Genomic DNA, 21382 nt, shown 5'->3' on the forward strand with positions numbered 1-21382 from the left:
AGCAAGGGCACATTTTCGCAGCGGGGCAGCTCAAGAACGCCGGACACACAAGTGCTCTGGCTCCTTTGCCCCAAGGCTGCCTGGGGTTGGCTCTCCAAGCCAACATTTAAAGTTTGTTATCGAACTTTAGCTTCTAGTTTTTTTTTAAGACGTCTTGCTTTTCGATTTATTATAAAATTACTAGTATAATAAATTGTAGTACTTTTACTGCACTGAAGTATATAGCATAGCAAGTTTAATATTGAATCGAGATCTAAATTGAATCTAATTTCAATCTTGTAAAACAAATGCAAACAGAGTCTCAATATCCTGCTCTATGAGATAACATGCAAAATGTTTTGATGATGCACCCCCAGGAACAGGGCTGGTTAGTACTAGTCAACACACTGACTGCATTTAGTTTGTGGTATTCCTGGCCCTATACTAGTGTTGGGTTCGAGTCCACCTAAGTCAAGTCTGAGTGGAGTCCGAGTCTTTAAGCAATAGAGTCCGAGTCCAAAATGGGGCGAGTCGGACTCAAGTCCGAGTCCAAATGGGTCATAGTGGAGTCAGAGTCCAACTAAACACTACAGTTAGTCAGTATCTTAATCTTGTTTAAACTTTTACAACTAGAATAAGGCAATGACAACTATATATATCTCCAGCAGCAAACTAGTTTTCCACAAAGGGTCTCCCATCCACGTACTGACTAGGCTTGGGCCTGCTTAGCTTCAGTTTGAAACCATGAATGCAACAGTTGAACTTGGTCTCCGCACCTTAATAAAGCTGCTCTAATAGAAGGGGTGGCGCATCCTGACAGGCTCAATATGGCCAGCAGAATTGTGACATGTCGTGTTTCCGGTGAACAACTTAAATTATGCCCTGCTCCTCACACTAAACTAACTATATTCCGCCAGAAGGAACCGCGACTGCAACGTATCGTCATTTGGAATCCCGTTACTGTGGTATTGCTCTTTGACATTTCTGCAATAAATTCTTGTGATTGTGATTACATTTCTCTTATAGACGGTATACTTTATACACTCTGGTTGATTTGTTCTTTATAAATAAGAAACATTTTCAATGCAATATGTTTTTTATTGCAAAGTTACATGATTTTCTTTTCAGTTTAATGTACTTTATTGGCATAGTTTGTGTGTACATTACTAAAACACTTTACAAAATGAATAATGGTGATTATAGTAATACACAATGTATTAATATCAAATATTAAGATTCTGTATTGGGTCTGGGCTATATAAGGTTCAGGTGTGACTTAGATTTAGGGATTCATGGTTTACTTAAGGCTGAGAATTGGTACCAATAATAAAACCTGTTAAGAGTGATTAACTGGCTGAGATTCGGGCTGGTTATGGTCCATGTGTGGCCCTTGTCTTTAATCCAGTTCTGGGGACCTCAAGGGCCGTAATTCTTTGCATTACTTGAGCCGCGGGAAAAGTGATTGTGTGGCCCGGAGCTGGGCCAGGAAACATTTGCTATGTGGGTAATGATTATAATGATGCTTTTGCAAACTAACTCAAACTTTCAGGGAAAATGCTTTTTTAATAAAGATTGAAACAGTTGTCAGAAGTTATACTCTGATGAAACCAGCAGTTTAATTCTAGGCTGCAGCAAGGTCAGAATTCACAGAGGACTCATCTGGTTCCTGTGGTTTCGTGCCGATGGCCATCTAGATTCCGAGGTCTTTGCTGGGGATCTGTCTCTGGGGTTCATCCAGTTGACATGGTCATTCAGGGCTGTAGACAGAGGTCATCTCTAGGTACTGATTCACCATCTGGACAGATACAGACTGGATCTGGGTGGCTACGGTCACCTCTAATAAGAACTAATATTAGCGTAGATGCCATTTTTCTTGCGATGGAAAATTGGTGTTATAGGAAGTGTATTTCACTGTTGGATCACCCATTGTGAGGTTTGAACTTCCAAAATTTCCAGAGCAACAACTTTGAAATGTTTCCAAAGAGACACAAAGTTAAATGTCCTAAGTATCAATAAGATAATCTAATTCTTCTGACTCATTGCCAGGACAAAACTGGACTCAATTTACAGAAGGATTATTACTAAAAACACATCTGCAGGTTAGATCAAGGCTCACTTAGAACATATCTGAAAATTATGTAGAAACCACTAGATGTCAATAGTATTAAACAAATTTAACTACTTACATCTCTGTCCACTGTTATTTAAAACAATAAGCCACAAGAGGTCATGTACAATGATTTTACCACAGGTGTGTTCTGTGTGAATTACTCTGGAGTCAGCATTCCAGAGTGTGGGCAGGAATACAAAATGCTCGTCCACCCAACGATGCCAACTTGTGGTGTGGAATTAACAGTAGACCGCTATCAGAAGATCATAGTGTGGGACCTGGGTAACTGTGTAAGTAGTATGAATGAGAACAGAAATATACAGGGGGCAAAAATCAGCCTTAAAATCAGTAAACATAGCGACAGTGACCAATGTAATATTAAAGATGGCAACGACCATAAAATTGAAAAGACTTCTTACTTTCTGACAACCCACATAGCTAATTATCTTGGCCCGAATGTGGCCTTATGCTGGCACTGCTAGCCTCCTGTCAGCAATGGCATGTACCCTTTCAGCCAGAGCTGGGCCGTGTGTGGTAATGATGGCACAGCATGGGTCATGGCAAACAAAATTAAAATCGATTGTTGGTGGGAGGAATTTGGCCCAGAACAATCCAGTGATCATGTGGCCCAAATCAGGCTTGTGAGCTGACAGCATATTAATGAAATTATTTTCCCCATGATAAACAACGTAAATAAAATATTGCATGATAACAGTTAAATGATCACTATGGAATCACGTTTTAACCACTGAGTAAAAAGGGTAAAGGGTAATTGTGACTTTTTTTTTTTTAGAATTGCATTATACAAACTCGCAATTCTGTATTGTTTCCCCTCAGAAGTGTGAGATATAAGTTATAACATCATAATTTAAATTCTGAGAAATTAAGTATGTTTCTGTAAAGTTACATGATTTTTGGATTTTAAGGCCGATTTTTTGATTCAGTTTAATGTACTTTATTGACATGGATTGTGTTTCTGTAGATTATTACCAGAACAGTACAGGGCCACTTACAGGTTATTAACAGCAAGTTTATATCATGCAACTCTAAGAAAGAAAATCAGAATTGTGAGTTTATATCTCAGTTCTGACTTTGTAACTGTCACGAGCTGAAATGAGGTCTGGGTCCAAATGCAGGTGAGGAGAATATTTATTAACTAAACACAAATAAACAAACAAATAAACAAACCAAAGGCCAACACGGCACACACGACAGGGTTTAGACAGGAGCAGGATACACAAACACTGTAGACAGGAACAGGAAACAATCCAAACTCAAAGAGTGGTGGGAAAGGGGAGACTAATATAGTGCTGGGTGATAGGAGACAGCTGTGTGATCAGGGAATGACAGGTGTTCGTGATGAGGCATGGAGTGTGGAGGGAAAAGACAGCGACATCAAGTGGAGAAAGGAAAACACCGCAGCCCAAACCCATGACAGAACCCCTCCTCTACGGAACGGCTCCCAGACGTTCCACAAGGCCGAAAACCAATCTGGAGGGAGGAGGAACGGGGGAATGGTGAACCAGGGGGAGGGATGGCGGGCCAGGCCCGTGCAACGGCAGCAGGGCCGGAGACGAAGGATCCGCGAGGCTGGGCAAGACCAGCACAGGGCCTGGGAGCTCGGGCAGGGCGTGACCGAACTCAGGAGGAACATCAGCGGGCACCGCCGCCAGAGGAACCTCAGCAGGCACCGCCGCCAGGAGAACATCAGCCGGCACCGCCGCCAGAGGAACGTGAGCGGGCACCGCCGCCAGAGGAACTTGAGCGGACACCGCCACCAGAGGAACATCAGCGGGCACCGCCGCCAGAGGAACGTCAGCGGGCACCGCCGCCAGAGGAACGTGAGCGGGCACCGCCGCCAGAGGAACGTGAGCTGGCATCGCCGCCAGAGGAACGTGAGCTGGCATCGCCGCCAGAGGAACGTGAGCGGGCATCGCCGCCAGAGGAACGTCAGCGGGCACCGCCGCCGTCAGAGGAACGTGAGCGGACACCGCCGCCAGAGGAACATCAGCGGGCACCGCCGCGAGAGGAACATCAGCGGGCACCGCCGCCAGAGGAACGTCAGCGGACACCGCCGCCAGAGGAACGTGAGCTGGCATCGCCGCCAGAGGAACGTGAGCTGGCATCGCCGCCAGAGGAACGTGAGCGGGCACCGCCGCCAGAGGAACGTAAGCGGGTTCCGCAGCCGACTCCACCCTGAAGGCCGAGCCCTTCAAGTACAGAGCCCGATTGACATATTCCTCTAACCAGTATGGCATGACGGAGACCTCCCCAAAAAAAAAACAAGAAGCAGGTCTCCTTGGTGGTCGACTGCCCCGCCACGCCAATGAAGTCCCTGGCGTAATCCTCTATGCTCCGATCTCCCTGGCGGAGGTTGAGCAACCTCCCTGCTGGACCCATTCTTGGAGTTTGGATTCTGTCACGAGCTGAAATGAGGTCTGGGTCCAAATGCAGGTGAGGAGAATATTTATTAACTAAACACAAATAAACAAACAAATAAACAAACCAAAGGCCAACACGGCACACACGACAGGGTTTAGACAGGAGCAGGATACACAAACACTGTAGACAGGAACAGGAAACAATCCAAGCTCAAAGAGTGGTGGGAAAGGGGAGACTAATATAGTGCTGGGTGATAGGAGACAGCTGTGTGATCAGTGAATGACAAGAAATTTAAACCATGAAAAGATAAAAACTAAAATATCAAATGAAAATGCTAAACTGCATCTAATCATACATATAAATCATATGAAACTATAGTTATTATTATTATTATTTATTTTATTTTTTTTACAATTTTAATCATTTACCGTAACCCTAAAGTCACCTTCCACCCTGTTAGTATGTACTTTTTTACCTTCTAAAATTAGAATAAAATGGTCTGTTATTACCTTATTTGGAAGGTTCATGAATAATAATGATGAGCTCTGCTCTGATTGGCTGTTTCACAAAGTGGCTCATTTCAGTATCTCGCACATGGAGGAAAATATTTATTTAATCACGGAGCTCAAGCCGTTATTAGTATGAGGGTCATTGAAACTCATTGAAAATTACAATTATTCAACTATGCCAAGGTAAATACAGTTTTCCATTCTATGGCACCTTTAAATAATGTCTTAAATGAATTTAAAGAGTTGTGAGAAAATGAGATGCACATCAGTCATGTGCAGCAGCTTTTTAAGTCACAGCAACAAACAAAGATGTCAAATCAAATATCAAATAAAAAGTGTCTGTAAACAAGAGGATGTGTTTGTTTGATAATCTAGTTTATCCAAATAATTTACAACATCTTTATTTTAATCAATTATAAATAAAAAAATAATTTCTTTCATAAATTGTAATTATTTCTCTAGCCACCTCAACAGAAAATTCTTTTGACACTTGTCATCATGATTGATAGTGATACGAAACCACATAGCTCTTTTTGTGTCCCTCCCCCAAAGAAAAACTGGATTTTTTTGTTTCTATTCTTTTGAATTATTATTATATAGCTGCAGTTATACACATTACAGATGGCAAACAATGCTGGACAATGACGTAAAACTTTTCCACTGTTAGAACCTGTTAACACTATTGTTCCACCCTGTTATGCTCTGTCCCACCCAAGACAAGTTTTCTGAAGTGTGCGTACGATGGACACTTTACTATCCTATGACGCCATGGGAGAGTTTTTAGGAATGGCAGTGACGCAATGCAACTGATGCTGTTAGATTACGTGCAAATAACAACATGGCGAATGTAGTATTCATAATAGTACATCCTCATTTTACGATTTTACATGTGACAGCTCTCTTTCTATCGATGTCTGAATCGGGTCACTCATTTTTGCTCACTCCTTTCTTATGGACTATGTGATCCACAATATGGGATCCACTAGGGAATAGTGAATCAGTTGATGGCTATTTAGACATAACTAAGAAATTACAAATTTTGGGACTGGCATTTGGCACAGTAAACTCAGGCATCATGTTATGACTATGCTTAAATATTTTTGTATGTCTTGTTACAAGTTTCCTTTCGACAAAATCCATTCCACCCCAGTCTGTTACTTATTTATACATTGTAGCTATTTTTGTAACTAGTACATGAAATAAAATTAGTTCCTTGTTGAACTATACTTCTGATAAAGTTTGTTGTCTTTCCAGTGAACACTCAAGGCAAGTTTTTTAAGTACAGCAACAAACAAAGTTTGTTGAGTTTAACAAACAAAGTTTGTTAAACTCCTTGAGTGTTTACTGGAAAGACAACAAACTTTATCAGAAGTATAGTTCAACAAGGAACTAATTTTATTTCATGTACTAGTTATAAAAATAGCTACAATGTATAAATAAGTAACAGACTGGGGTGGAATGGATTTTGTCAAAAGGAAACTTGTAATCTAAATCTAAATACAGATTGGCATAGTATATACTCAATATTATAAAATATAATAGGTAAAACAGATTTAAAACTTAACTTTTTATTTGAAAATGTAATATCTCCCCAGATAGCCTGCACTTTATGATATTTTTTTTTTTATCAGTAATAGCAATCATCTGAGCTATTTTTATATGTGGACATAAATGACACAAAGAACAAAACGCACGTCCTGATTTTGCTGAGTTAGAGATGTTCATATTTTGTTGACCCTGGAACAACATTTTAATCCAAAAATATAATTTTGACCACATTCCTACACCTAACCCTAACCTTACCCATGAGTAATCCCTAAAATCAGAAGATATGATAGATTAATGACACGGATGTACAAGCAGTAAACAGTCATTATACGGCTAAAATTCACAAAAACTATAAAAGTTTTTTTTTTTTTTTTTTTTTTTTTTTTCAAATCTGATTGGTTAATCACAATATTGTTCCAGGGTCAACAAAGATGTTGGTCCAGGAACATGTCGCACTTGGTGAAATCAGGTTCTGCGAACAAGACATACCATTCTATCAGTTGCCACCCCACCTTTTGTGAAATGAGGAAGCTGTGATTATGAGAACAAAAGTTCTATTCAATAATCAGATTGTGGCCATGAAACCACATTATTGTTACAAGACATTACTATGAATGTGTTTTTCAGACCTTCACCTTCTTGTGGTGTTGGAATGAGTTGAATGAATCTACCTCGGTCAATATCACAGTATATAGGGTGCCTTTTAGTGTCCTGTACCTATATAAATAATTTGACATGATAACCCAACATAAAAATGACTATAAAAGGGTACAGTGGTGTTAAAAAGTGTTGGCTCCCTTCCTGATTTTTTATTTTTTTACATGTTTGTCACACTTTAATGTTTCAGATCATCAAACAAATTTAAATATTAATCAAAGATAACACAAGTAAACACAACATGCAGTTTTTGAATTAAGTTTTTTATTATGAAGGGAAAACAAAATCCAAACCCACATGGCCCCCTAAACTTAATAACTGGTTGGGCCACCCTTAGCAGCAACAACTGCAATCAAGCGTTTGCGATAACTTGCAATGAGTCTGTTACAGCGCTGTGCAGGAATTTTGGCCTGCTCATCTTGGCAGAATTGTTGTAATGCAGCCACATTGGAGGATTTTCGAGCATGAACTGCCTTTTTAGGATTCAGGTCAGGACTTTGACCAGGCCACTCCAAAGTCTTTATTTTGTTTTTCTTCAGCCATTCAGCGGTGGATTTGCTGGTGTGTTTTGGATCATTGTCCTGCTGGAGAACCCAAATTTGCTTCAACTTCTGATCACGAACAGATGGCCAGACATTGTCCTTCAGGATTTTTGGTAGACAGCAGAATTCATGGTTCCATTTATCACAGCAAGTCTTCCAGGTCCAGAAGCAGCAAAACAGCCCCAGACCATCACACTACCATAACCATATTTTACTGTTGGTATGATGTTCTTTTTCTGAAATGCTGTGTTACTTTTACGCCAGATGTAATGGGACACACACCTTACAAAAAGTTCAACTATTGTCTCATCAGTCATCAGTATTTTCCCAAAAGTCTTGGGGATCATCAAGATGTGTTCTGGCAAAACTGAGACGAGCCTTTATGTTCTTTTTGCTCAGCAGCGGTTTTTGTCTTGGAACTCTGCCATGCAGGCCATTTTTGCCCAGTCTCTTTTTAATGGTGGAGTCATGAACACTGACCTTAACTGAGGCAAGAGAGGCCTGCAGTTCTTTAGATGTTGTTGAGGGGGCTTCCATGTTTTCGCCATTTGTGGTGAGTCCCAAAAGCTTTAGAAATGGCTTTATAACCTTTTCCAGACAGATAGATCTCAATTACTTTCTTTCTCATTTGTTCCTGAATTTCTTTGGATCTCAACATGATGTGTAGCTTTTGAGGATCTTTTGGTCTACTTCACTTTGTCAGGCAGGTCCTATTTAAGTGATTTCTTGATTGCGAACAGGTGTGGCAGTAATCAGGCCTGGGTGTGACTAGGGCTGTATCCGAAATCGCCCCCTATACCCTATTCACTATTCCCTACATTAGTCCACTAGTACAGTTCACTTGAAGGAGTGAATGAAAACGAGTGAGTGAATTCGGACACTAAGTGCACTGGAAGGACTGGCGCTTTTGCATAGTATTGCTTACTGTTTTACAATCATTTAAAACGGACAGTTCGAGTAGTAAGATTAAAGGATTTATCTTGAACTATGTCAAGGAGTTTATGTATAAACCTTGGTTAAACAATTTAATAATCAATTTACAACAAATTTGTACCTGTGTTGTACGCTGCATTACGCAGTGGACAAGCGCGTTGTAAAATGAACAGATGGATGATTCAGCTGCGACTCTCACAGTGCATTATGGGTTATCTCTAGCTGTTGAGCGTACATCGGTTGTACACTCGTTTTTGCGGTGCATTGTGGGATTGAATGAGTGCACTTGCGAACGTCCACTATGGTTTTGAACACCACTTAAAATCTCACAAGAACCTAATTTTTTTATATATCAACTTCAAATTTTGAAGTTATTTAGATATAAGGCTTAAATTTTATAGCAATTTTAGAGTAAAATCTGTTATTTTGCGTGTTCTTTATGTGGGAGGCTTTGTGTGTTATATGCTGGTCCACCCTGTCATCTTAATATTTAAAAATAATTTTTACATAATAATTCAATTATATCTATATCTATATTGGACTTGGACTTTCCTGTTGTACTTTTCAGCATGTTGTGACACAAACACAATATGCTTTGTAACAACATGCGTCACATAAAACTGTTTATACATAACAGTGTGACTATTCTTGTATTTCCTCATGCATTTAATGGGGTGTGATCACTCTCAGTGTGGTTCAGTGGGCTTGAGTTCTGTTTAAAAGATTCACAGGGAACAAGTTTTCACTGATTTTTCAAGGGCGTGAAGGTGAATATATCTACGGGTAAAGACACATCTACAGGTAAACAGTTTATATTTTGGACAACGGTTTGAAGGAATTTTATTTTATGTGAGTTAGTTCATCTATATTTTGATATTATCTAATTCGAATTATTCAAGGTAATAAATTGTATAAAGTGGAATCCAATATCTAAGACTACTAGTGACTGTATTGTAATTTGTATTTTTATGTTTTATATATTAATATACTAATAAATATATACTAAAATACATTTAATTATAGTTAATATATAAGGAATAATACATAAAAACTGATTTATCAGCATAACTATTTGATTGAAATATTGAACAAAGATTACTTACCTAGAAAGAGTGCACAATTTTAATATTGCTTTTAAATTTTACATTATAATGTTTCTTTATTTTACATTATCTATCTATCTCTGATGTATGTATGTATGTATTTATGTTTAGTTTAGGCCTAAGTATAAATTTGAAAAATTGTTTGTATTATGGCATTTGCTTTTTTATAGAAAACATTTAGTTCATGTTTATCAATTGTAGTCTTATTTATTTGATTATTTTTAGAATTAATTCCATAAAGCAAATGTGTATTATGTCAGATTTTTCATTCTATTTCAGATTAGTTTGATTAAATGCGTTTTTAATCTTTTTCTCAGACATGATGAACAATCTGATGTTTCTGGTGGTTTGTGTGATTGGTTGTGCAGTGTCTTGCATTAAGGCTGATGGGAACCTATCAACGCCAAAAAATTTAACTGTAAGAATACCATTTATGCCTTTCCACCATTATTTACTTTTCAAAAAATGTTGGACTTTTGTTGTGAGAGCCTGGAGAGCCACTGTCCTATAGAGTTTAGCTCCTGCTAGGAAGTTTCTAGAACTTACTTAGGCCAATTCACCAGTGTTGGCCAGTAGCGTCACTACAATTAGTGATACACGGACATATGTAGCTGACAGAAGTGCTACAAAAAAAAAAAAAAAACTTCTGTGCGGTGATTTTTCTTCTACTTGTTTTGCGGCATTGGTCTAAATTAGTGGTATAAACCCGTCGGTTGCGTTTGACTAGTCGATCTTTATCACTGTCCCAGTAGATCCTGAAAATAACAGTAAAATAAGTACAAAAATGCATTACATTTCTCAATTCTTTGTACTGTATTTTTTGTACTTTTCTGTTGTATTGTTGTATTTTCGAGAGCTACTGGGACAGTGATAAAGAAAAATGCATTACGAAATAGAGAAAATACTGTAGAAGGCAGAGAACAGCTCACTCTTCACGATGTTCGCAATATAGGAAGAAAATATAAATATTGGATTAGGGGTGTGGGCTTAATGTATCACTGAAGGAAATTGTCTTGAAAAAAGTTTTGACGGCAATGGCATTTTCTTGTTATAAAGCAATAGCCAATAATTAAATTTGCTTAAAGGGGTCATGGAATGCCCATTTTCCACAAGTTGATATGATTCTTTAGGGTCTTAATGAAAAGTCTGTAATGTGCTTTGATTAAATTTTCTCAATGGCAGTGTAAAAAACACCTTTTTACCTTGTCAAAATCAACCTGTTCTGGTGGATGTTGCTTTAAATGCTAATGAGCTCTGCTAATGAGCTCTTTGTGCAGTGACCAGCCTGTTTACTTTAGTCGCATTTAGCCACAAAACTTGCAAACAAAATACAAACACAGGTGTGTACGCATACATACACATACAGATGAACACACATGGTTTTGTTATTATGTGGATCACATATTTTCTGTTTGTTTTTGTTGCCAAATTGGTTTGGAACAGTTGTTGAATAAACAATTGAACTGAACAATTATGCCTACTTATTAGGTTTGGGTATCTTTTGAGTTTTATCGATTCCGGTTACGATTCTGCTTATCGATTCCGATTCTTATCAATTCCTAATAACGATTCAAATATATTTATTCTGTCTTTTGCCTATGGTTTTTACCAAAAAATACCACAGAAAAAATAACTAGACTAATATAAATTTCAAACATTAAATTATTAAAGAAAAGTAATAAAATAAGAATAAACAAATCAATTAGCAATCGCATAAATGAATAAAACTGAACAAATCGTCACCTTAGAATTATAAGGTTCTATATGCATTCTGAGCACTTTCGAGATATTGAGCTTCAAAGTTTTTGTGTTCCATAGACTTCTGTAAATAGAACCATTTTTGTTTTCTAAAAAAAAGGCCCCAAATGTACATATCTTACAAAAGAAACATCAAATGCTATAAATAAGTTGTCACAGAATAAGAATATGTGAATAACTCAATTTTGACAAAAATGTCAGGCAGAGAAATTAAAAACAAAAGTTTAAAAAGACCGCGGTTCTTTTCCTTCCTGCACTTAAATAGTTTATAAATCACATAAATGCACGTCTTATCGAATACCCGGTTATTGGAAATTTGGAACCGGTTCTAAAATGGACTGGTTCTCGATACCCAACCCTACTACCTATTTATTTGACAGTTTTTTTTTAATAATTGAGATTGCATTGACTTGTAATGACTCAAAAATCTGTTCCTGGAGGGCCACAGCCCATCTACTTTTCAAATAAGCCTGAAGGACCTGATTAGCTGGATTAGGTGTGCTGTGACACCTACAGAAATTGACCAATTGTTAAGCCCCGCCCCCTTAGTCACTGTTGCTCCCTCAGGCAAACAAGCAGAGTTGCCACTGTCTTACAGTGAAGATGTTTAAAAAAATTTGGAGACAGAAGGACCACCTCTCATCGAGGAGCATTCAAGTGGGACATGCCATGGAGAGATATATAAAACATTTTAAAATAAGTAACGATATTATTTTGGTAGCAAGGGTTTACAGATCACAGTGTAAGCGAGAGAAGCCTCATGTTACGGTCAACAACATCCGTGGTCAAATGTTCATGTACCACAGTGTAAAATTAAATAAATGTACATTTAACCAGTTTAAGAGGCACTGAAATGTTTTTGTGTTTTTGACCTATGCATACATGATGTGAGAACAGTTAGCTATTTAAGTTTTGCTTGTTAGCATGGACTCGCTAACTTCAACTTTAGTTAGTTTTAGCCACAGATACCTTGCCGAAACACAAGACATTAACATTCTCCTTGAGCTGATGAAAATTGTAAATTAATGAGAGTATTACAAAACTAGAAAATGAATGTTGAATAATAAAATACATTCTAAATTTTATTGCCTATCCTCTCAGGTTACATGGAATCAGTGTTACAAGTACCCCAGGCACGTCATTTTACCATTTTTGTAGCATAAACACCATCAAACCGATGAAAGCTTTGGATCTTCCAGTGTTTCTCTATGGCACTGAAACCTAAAGATGTCAAAGTTTCGTTCCACGTACAACTGATACTCAACTCCCATTGACTCATCTGCATTCGAAGGGAGGGGCTTACCGATGTAGTGCTTTAGATGTAGTAAACTACTCTTGCCATGTTGCTACATTTCCCGGGGGTAATTTTAGTGTAATGACCCTGCTGAAAAAAAAAAAAAACTGCTAAAACCAGCCTAAGTTGGTTGGCTGGTCTTAGCTGGTTTAAGCTGAAAGTAACTGGTTTTAGCTGGTGGTTTCCACACCTGACCATCTTGACTAGCCTGGTCAGGCTGGAAAAGTGGCCAAAACCCCTCTAAAACCAGCCTGCTGACCAGCTAAAACCAGCCAACCAGCCTACACTCTTAAAAATAAAGTTGCTTCAAAATGCCACAGATGAACCTTTTTGTTTAAATGGTTCCATAAAAAGCCTTTAACATCTGAAGAACCTTTCTGTTTCACAAAAGGTTCTTTGCGGTAAAAGAAGGTTCTTCAGATTATAAAAAGTTAAGCTAGAAATGGTTCTTTATAAAACCTTTGACTGAATAATTCTTTGTGGAACCAAAAATGGTTCGTCAATGGCATCGCTTGAAGAACCTTTTGAAGCACCTTTATTTCTAAGAGTGTAGGCTGATTTTAGCTGTTTTTTTCACCAGGGGAAGCTTTATTTAATGTAGAGTAACTACTATCTTAACTCACTATATTTTCCAAGTAGCTTGCAAAACACTGCAATTCAAACCATATAGACAAACGGCAACAAACACGTTTGTTGGGTTTTGTTGGATCAGTGTGTGGATCAGAGTTTTCACCTGACCCTGTTCGATCAGCGTTCGATGTTGTCTGTTGCAGCAGTGTGAACATCAATTTTTTTTGTTTTTTGTTTTTTTATAAATCTAAATCCAACAGCCAACTTGTTTGTTAGTGTTTGTCTGTGTGGGAATGATGTTCGATGAATGAACTGTTCTCCAGTTCTCAGAAGTAACCAGTTGAGCTGGTTCACAAAATCAAAATGAATCGATGATGATGCAAGACACGCAGCCGAATTAGCACATCCAACTCAAAAAGAACTGAATGAGCTGGTTCAACCAACTGTGAAAGTTTGAATGGGTTGACAATGTTGTTCAAGCCTGAGGCAAAATATGCTTTTTATGACTACTGTTATTAAATAACATTTTATTAAAACCTGCAAAAATCTTTCTGCCAAGAAAACTATGGTTTATTGTACATGCAGATTATATCTGAAGTTGTTTAAGCAAAATCAAGGAGTTTATAATATTCTTTCTTTATACTTTAGACATGTAGAACATACACTCTTAAAAATAAAGGTGCTTCATGATGTTATAGAAGAACCTTTTTTGTCTAAATGGTTCCATAAAGAACCTTTAACATCTGAAGAACATTTCTGCTTCACGTAAAGTTCTTTGTGGCGAAAGAAGGTTCTTCAGATTATTAAAAAGGTAAGGAAAGATAATTTGGTTAAGCATTAGTAAATAGTCAGTTCATCCTTTATAAAGCATTATCCCCACATTAACAGACAGTAGTAAGCAGTTCATAAATGAAGCTCTAAATGTTTTGTTCCTGATTTATAAGCATATCTATAATGTTTTTAATAATTGTATTTTCATAATTTACTAATGATCAATTATTAATTTCTAAATTAAGTATTATATTATTAACAGACCAGTTATTTAGGAGTTGTCAGAGATTCATAAGATCATTTAGAATGTGTAACTAAATGATTAATAAACTTTAGATGCACATGTCTACATATAGACATACAATAGTTACTCAGTGTGTTAATAAATGCTTTATTAACATGTATTATTACTGTAATTCGTGATTAATTTAGGTGGGTATAAAATATTTAGTAGTTGTCAGTTAACTATTTTTGTGAGCTCATCTATTTATGCCTCGTAAAACTTTTACAAAGCAGATTTAAAGGCTCAGCTATCTTTTAAACAAAAAGGAAACAAACAACAAAGTGATACAGAACATAGAAATGTTAATTTTAAGATGCAAAAAAAAGAACACTGTACACTTGTTATATAATGAAAAATAAACCTCTGCAATGTCATAGAAAATTAAAAATTCCTGTACACCTCCAGAAAACATAACTTAGCAGTAACATATATGTTTTATTTTTTGTTGAATATACAGTATTTGATTTTCTGTTTCAGCTAATTGTAAATCTTCAGTTTGAAATGTAGAATTTATTTGAAATGTACCACACTTGGCACTGATTTTTCACTTAGCCATGAAACTTAAACATATGAATCCTTCTTACTACAGCAAAATAACTTGATTATTTTCTTTATTTTGTTGTTGTTTTAAGTATGAAAATACAGTTATTAAACACATTATAGAAATGTTTTTATGTCAAGAATGAAGCCTGTATAGCTGCATTTTTAAACTATTAATGTAGAGATAAGGATTTATAAATGATGAACTGACTATTTACTTATGTTTAACTAATGGTTCATAGTGTGTAATTATTATTAAGTGTTACTACGATAGTTGTTTAAAGCACCTTTATTTTAAGGGTGTATCTGTGTTTGTGCATAAATATCTGTAATGTCTGCTATGTGCAAAAAGTTTAGGAATCTTATCTTATCCAAGTTAATGAAAGCCAATCAGCAATATCTGTTGACACAAATAACTTTTTGTGTTGACACAAATTACTTTATTTGAATGATTTACTGATGCAGCATGGCACTGAGTTGTGTAGAAGAAATGTGTAGTGACATTATTGCTTGATGACATTAGGAACCGATGAACTGGCTTTTTGAACTTATTGACCCTGCTGAAAAAAAAAAAACAGCTAAAACCAGCCTGCTGAGCAGATATGACCAGCTAAAACCAGGCTGATTGACCAGCTAAAACCAGCCAACCAGCCTAGGCTGGTTTTAGTTGTTTTTTTTCACCAGGGGAAATGAATCTGACTTTGCATCACTACTGTGCGATGTGAATTACCCTCTAAAGTCCTTGATTAGCTAGGTTATGTGTGTTTAATTAGGGTTGAAGCTAAGCTCTGCAAGTCTGTGGCCCTCCAGGAGCTAGTTTTCATACACTTTGTTATCCTTTATATGCTATTGTTTTTTAAAGCAGTTTAGGATGTAGGTCAGGGGTTCTCAACTCTGACATGTGAGATCCATTTTCCTGCATATTTCAGTTTTGACCCTAATCGAACACACCTGAACAAGTTAATCAAGGTCTTTAGGTCACTAGAAAGTTACAGGCAGGGGCGTTTGATCAAGGCTGGAGCTAAACTCTGCAGGAAGATGGATCTTGCAGGGCAGATTTGAAAACCCCTGGTGTTGATGTTGACAAATGCATATGTTATTTTTTCTGATTTTTCTTATTGATAGTCAAACATTACCAGAAATGAGTGTGGAAAAACCAAACTGTGTTTGGACAACCCTAAAGGATGTGATCCCTCAGGCAGCTCTCAGTGCTTCTTCGCCTCATCACAGATGACTTCTTCCAATCTGACAGTAGAGCTCAGTGGGAACTCCAGTGGTTACATTGCTTTAGCAGCTGGAGTGATATCTAATGTGACTCGGGTAAATAAAAAAAAAAAAAAAAAAAAAAAAAACACATTTTACAACACACATTCACACTTTGTGGACCAAACTTCCTTAAAGCAAAGTGGTTAACTTGTTTTGATTAAAGGTCAAACAGAAAGTCATATTGTGGAAATAACTGATTTGACACCAGAGCCACACAGATTCACAATGAACCCACAGGAACATTAATTAAACTGGAAAATACTGTTGTTCCAAACAGCCTAGTTTCATTACAAGACAGTCTGCTTAGTGCCATGTCAAGGGTCATTATGTTCCTTCTCATAATAAAATCCTCTCTTTTTTACAGGGCCTCCATATCATCTTTGTCTGTGGCAGTAATAGTAGCAGCTTCTTCTTCCAGACTGCAGGATTGTCAAATACTCTGGTGACAACAAATGTGGTAAGAATAATATTTTTTAGAGTATCATTTGAGCATTTCTACAGACCTTTGCAATTTTTACAAGAGTGTGGAATTATTAAATGCCTTTGACATATGGATCATTATACTTTTTTTTTCTTCAGCCCAATGTAAACAATATCCAGGGTTCGATTAAACCAAACTTGATTCAGTGTGTTTTCAACATCCCCATTGATTTATCAGTCATCGGCTTCCTAAACAATATCAATGGCTCAAATATCAACATCAGCAACATTGCTGATTCCCAGGCGAACGTTTTCCTTGACATCTTGCAGGGTTCAACCAATGGTGAGTTTGATCACTTTTCAACACATTGCAGGTTGTTATTGGACATGTAGCTGATACTGAAGGGAATATAGATCATAAAAAAAGATCTGTAATACAAATACTGTTGGCCCAAAAGTCTAATTAATGCTACCTCATACTGAATGTAACAGCAAAAAAATATGGGTGTTATTTGATTTCGATCTCTGCCTTCATAAACTAATCACTTATGTCATTAAAATAAATAGATTTTATGATTTTGTAACATAAATAAATATGAAAATTATTTTAAAAAAAGGGTAAAATATTTTTGCATTTTTTAAATAAGCAAATTTGTCACATCGAACTCCACATCCATATTAACAGGCTTCAATCAAATTGTTTTATATATACAGTATGTCACAAAAGTGAGTACACCCCTCACATTTCAGCAACCATTTTAGTATATGTTCTCAAGGGACAATACTATAGAAAAGAAACTTGGATATATTTTAGAGAAGTCAATGTGCAGCTTGTACAGCAATATACATTTATTGTCCCCTGAAAATTAAATTACTCAACATACAGCGATTATTGTCAAAACAGCTGGCAACAAAAGTGAGTACACCCTAAGTGAACTTGTCCAAAGTGGCAATTTATTGTGTTAGCACTGCCTTAATCATCCTGGGCATGGAATTGACCAGAGCTGCACAGGTTGTTGCTGGGATCCTCTTCGACTCCTCATGGAGCTGCTGGACATTAGACACATGGTCCTTCTCCACCTTACGCTTGAGGATGCCCCACAGTTGCTTAATAGGGTTCAGGTCTGGAGACATACTTGGCCACCCCATCACCTTCACATTTAGCTTCCTCGGGCAGTTGTCATCTTGGTGGTGTGTTTGGGATCGTTATCATGTTGGGAAACTAGTTTCTGGAGGGAAGGCATCATGTTCTGCTTCAAAATGTACAGTACATAATGGAATCTATGTTTCCCTCAATAAACTGCAGCTCCCCAGTACCAGCAGCACTCATGCAGCCCCAGACCATGATGCTACTACCACCATGCTTGACTGTAGGCAGTTTTCTTGGTACTCCTCACCAGGGCTTGCCACACATGCTGGACACTTCAGCAAACTGTTTGCAGGCTTTGCTGTGAGCCAGCTTCAGATAAGGCTTCCTTCTTGGATGACGCCTATGCAAACCAGCTTGTCTGTGCTCAGACCATATGTCACACACTGTATGGTCTGAGCACAGACAAGCTGGTTTCTACTTCTGCAACCTTTAAAGCAATGCTGGCAGCACTCATGTGTCTGATGCACAGAACGATTGCTCAACTTCGTTAACTGAACCTTGCAAGGCCTGTTCTGAATGGAACCCATCTTGGAAAACCTCTGTATGACCCTGACCACTGTAGTGTAACTACGTCTCAGGGTGTAACTGACCTCTAATAGCCTTGGCCATCTTTGTGCAGAGCAACAATTCTAATTCTCAAATCTTTAGAGAGTTCTTTGCCATGAGATGAACATCCAGTGGTCAGTATGACAGAATTGTACTTAAATCACCTAATTTTAACTGCTCTAATACAAGATACACAACTTTGTATAGTCCTGTCAAGCAGACAAAAACATAAATATGATGAATAGTTTATTCATGCTGTTATCACTTAGGGTGTACTCACTTTTGGCATTTTGACAATAATGGCTGCATGTTGAGTTATTTTCAGAGGACAGTAAATCTACACTCTTATACAAGCTGCACATTGTCTACTCTAAAATATATCCAAGTTTCATTTCTATAGTATTGTCCATTGAGAAGATATACTAAAATGGTTGGTGAAATGTGGGGGGTGTCCTCACTTATACAATAAATAATATATATTGTATCAGGGATATTTATAATAAATGTGACATTTTTACTAGTTTTACTAGTGACATTTGATCCTAACCTGATCTCATGGCGAAAATATACCTGTGGGAACTTTTTCACGAGAAGTGAAATACGAACCAATAAGTACATATCACTGCAGTTTCCAAAAGAGTGGCACTAAAAGAGTGTTTTTTTCTTCTTCTCTAGAACAGATGAACGTAAAAATGGTATGTTTTATGTGACATTGGATTTGTACGTGTCACTGCAGTTCTGACTTGTCCGTTGAGTGGCGCTATAAGTCTAATGCTCCATGACGTTTTAAAATAACGTACCACTACACCTAAACCTACCCGATAATATGAACAAAAGCAAATAAGACGTAAAAGCACAGTCGCAAGCATGCAGTTTTAGCTTGTTTTTCGGTCTCTCATCTTTCAGCTCTTTCATCATAAGTCATGTTTTTACAGGATTGGCACCCAAGGATTTTGCAAATCTGTCCAAAATCCGTGCCATCTGAGCTACCGAGCAAGTTTGTTATGTTCAAAGTTCAATTTTCAACCACCTACCAAATGATTACCCCCTCTCCTTCAAATTGCTACATGACTGCCAAATCCTAACCCCTCCACCACACTTATCCTAAACCTGCCAATACTAGGAGGCAGGGTTTGAAATGAACACCCGCCAACTCACCAAATTTGGGTAAAAATCTGTTGTGGCGGCTATCGCTGTCAAATCACTAGACAATTTTTTTTAGTTAAAAATGTACTAGCCAAATTGGCTCATTAAAATCCTGCTATGAGGGGTAGTATTTAAAATCAACAAATTTATGAAGCTGTAATCATAACTGTGTACGAAAACATTTTCAAGTGCTCGTGTTTTACCGCCTAGTGTTCATTTCTATTGGAAACTGCAGTGATATGTACTTATTGGTACGTATTTCACATATTGCCAAAAAGTTCCCACAGGTACGTTTTTGTTGTGAGATCAGGTGGGCACATGCATAACACTAAGCTGATAGATTGTCATTTTGCCCTTTGCTTTGTAGGAACCGTGCTGGGAGAACCAAAAAGTGTATTAGGGTCCTCTGCTCTGGTGAATCTAGCTAATGTCAACTCTACTAATGTTGTAAGCACCACAGATATCACCACAGCTAGCACCACAGCTAGCACCACAAGTAGCACCACAGCTAGCACCACAACTAGCACCACAGCTAGAACCACAGCTAGAACCACAGCTAAAAGCACAGCTAATTCAAATGCCAGCATCTCACTCAGCAGGCTACTGAGTCATGGTAAATACGTTTCCAAGATGTCCTCGTATGATGTGTTAAATCACAGTTAATTAAAAAAAGACATATATACTCAATGCATACAGTTCAAATAACTCTCTGTTTTCCTGACTTACAGCTGCAATTTGCCTACTCAGTATCTTCTTGCATCAGATGTGATAGGACCTGAGAGAGACCTGAAGACTAACCGTGCTATGGAGTAGTATATATATGTACTAACATTAGCATGTTTTCCTAAATTATTCACACCTCCATCGGCTTCTTTCTTTATTTTATTCTTAGATTATTCACAGTTTTATGTGACCCTGGACCACAAAACCAGTCATAAGAGTCAATTTTTTGAAATTGAGATTTATACATCATCTGAAAGCTGAATAAATAAGCTCATTGATTTTTTAGGATAAGACAATATTTGGCCGAGATACAGCTATTTGAAAAATCTGAAATGCAGGGTGCAAAAAAAAAAAAAAAAAAAAAAGTGTTGAGAAAATCATCTTTAAATTTGTCCAACTTCCAAATGAACAGAAATTAAGTTTTCATGTATTAACGGTAAGAAAATGTACAAAATATCTTCATGGGACATGATCTTAACTTAATATTCTAATGATTTTGAATCTTTTTGGCTAATATACCTGTGCTAATTAAGACTGGTTTTGTGGTCCATGGGAAACAAACACATGTCACCATATGCAGGGTCTTGGGCAATTTTTATTGTGGTCTTTTAATGATCCTCTTACATTATACTAAGAGTGGAAATGATCATAAAAACTTTTTTTTAAGTTACACTGAAAGCTTATCAACAATATTACAAACACAATTAAAATACTGTGTTATTTTTTCTAGGGTGACATTATCTATTATATACACAATGAATAATATCTTCACTGCACATTTTAAATCAACACCATTTTAAGAATCTCTGTACCACAGAACAATATATATTGCAGAGATAATTAAGAGTGATACTAACAATTCGAATAAAAAGCATTGTATCAAAATGGCCTCTTTGTTTTACAAACAGAAACAGTGTATTTGTTGAATGCAATATATTTGTCTACTTTAATTTTGTAATTTAATATGTTTAATGTTATTTTCTCTTAGACTGAGCATTTAAAAACAATATAAAATTGCGATTAGATTACAATAAATAACTATCATTCCAAGAAAATGTTATACTCATAAAGATGCAGTGTCTCATGATTTCTATGCTGTACATGAAACCTTTCAGTTATAGTACAACCTCGCCTAACTGTATATGAAAACAC

The 21382-nt window shown here is 37.1% G+C and overlaps 1 protein-coding gene across 1 annotated transcript; it reads left to right on the plus strand.

The window, feature by feature from the left end:
• The first annotated feature begins 9388 nt into the window (after nt 1-9388).
• LOC141343409 (uncharacterized) lies at nt 9389-21097 on the plus strand. The gene is made up of 7 exons (XM_073848009.1): nt 9389-9461; nt 10081-10181; nt 16105-16299; nt 16610-16702; nt 16825-17008; nt 19875-20120; nt 20236-21097. The coding sequence occupies exons 2-7, from the start codon at nt 10083-10085 to the stop codon at nt 20274-20276; spliced, it is 858 nt and encodes a 285-aa protein (XP_073704110.1). The 5' UTR covers nt 9389-9461; nt 10081-10082; the 3' UTR covers nt 20277-21097.
• The last annotated feature ends 285 nt before the right edge of the window (nt 21098-21382 follow it).

This window comes from Garra rufa, chromosome 9 (genome assembly GCF_049309525.1).
Source record: "Garra rufa chromosome 9, GarRuf1.0, whole genome shotgun sequence".
NCBI lineage: Eukaryota > Metazoa > Chordata > Actinopteri > Cypriniformes > Cyprinidae > Garra > Garra rufa.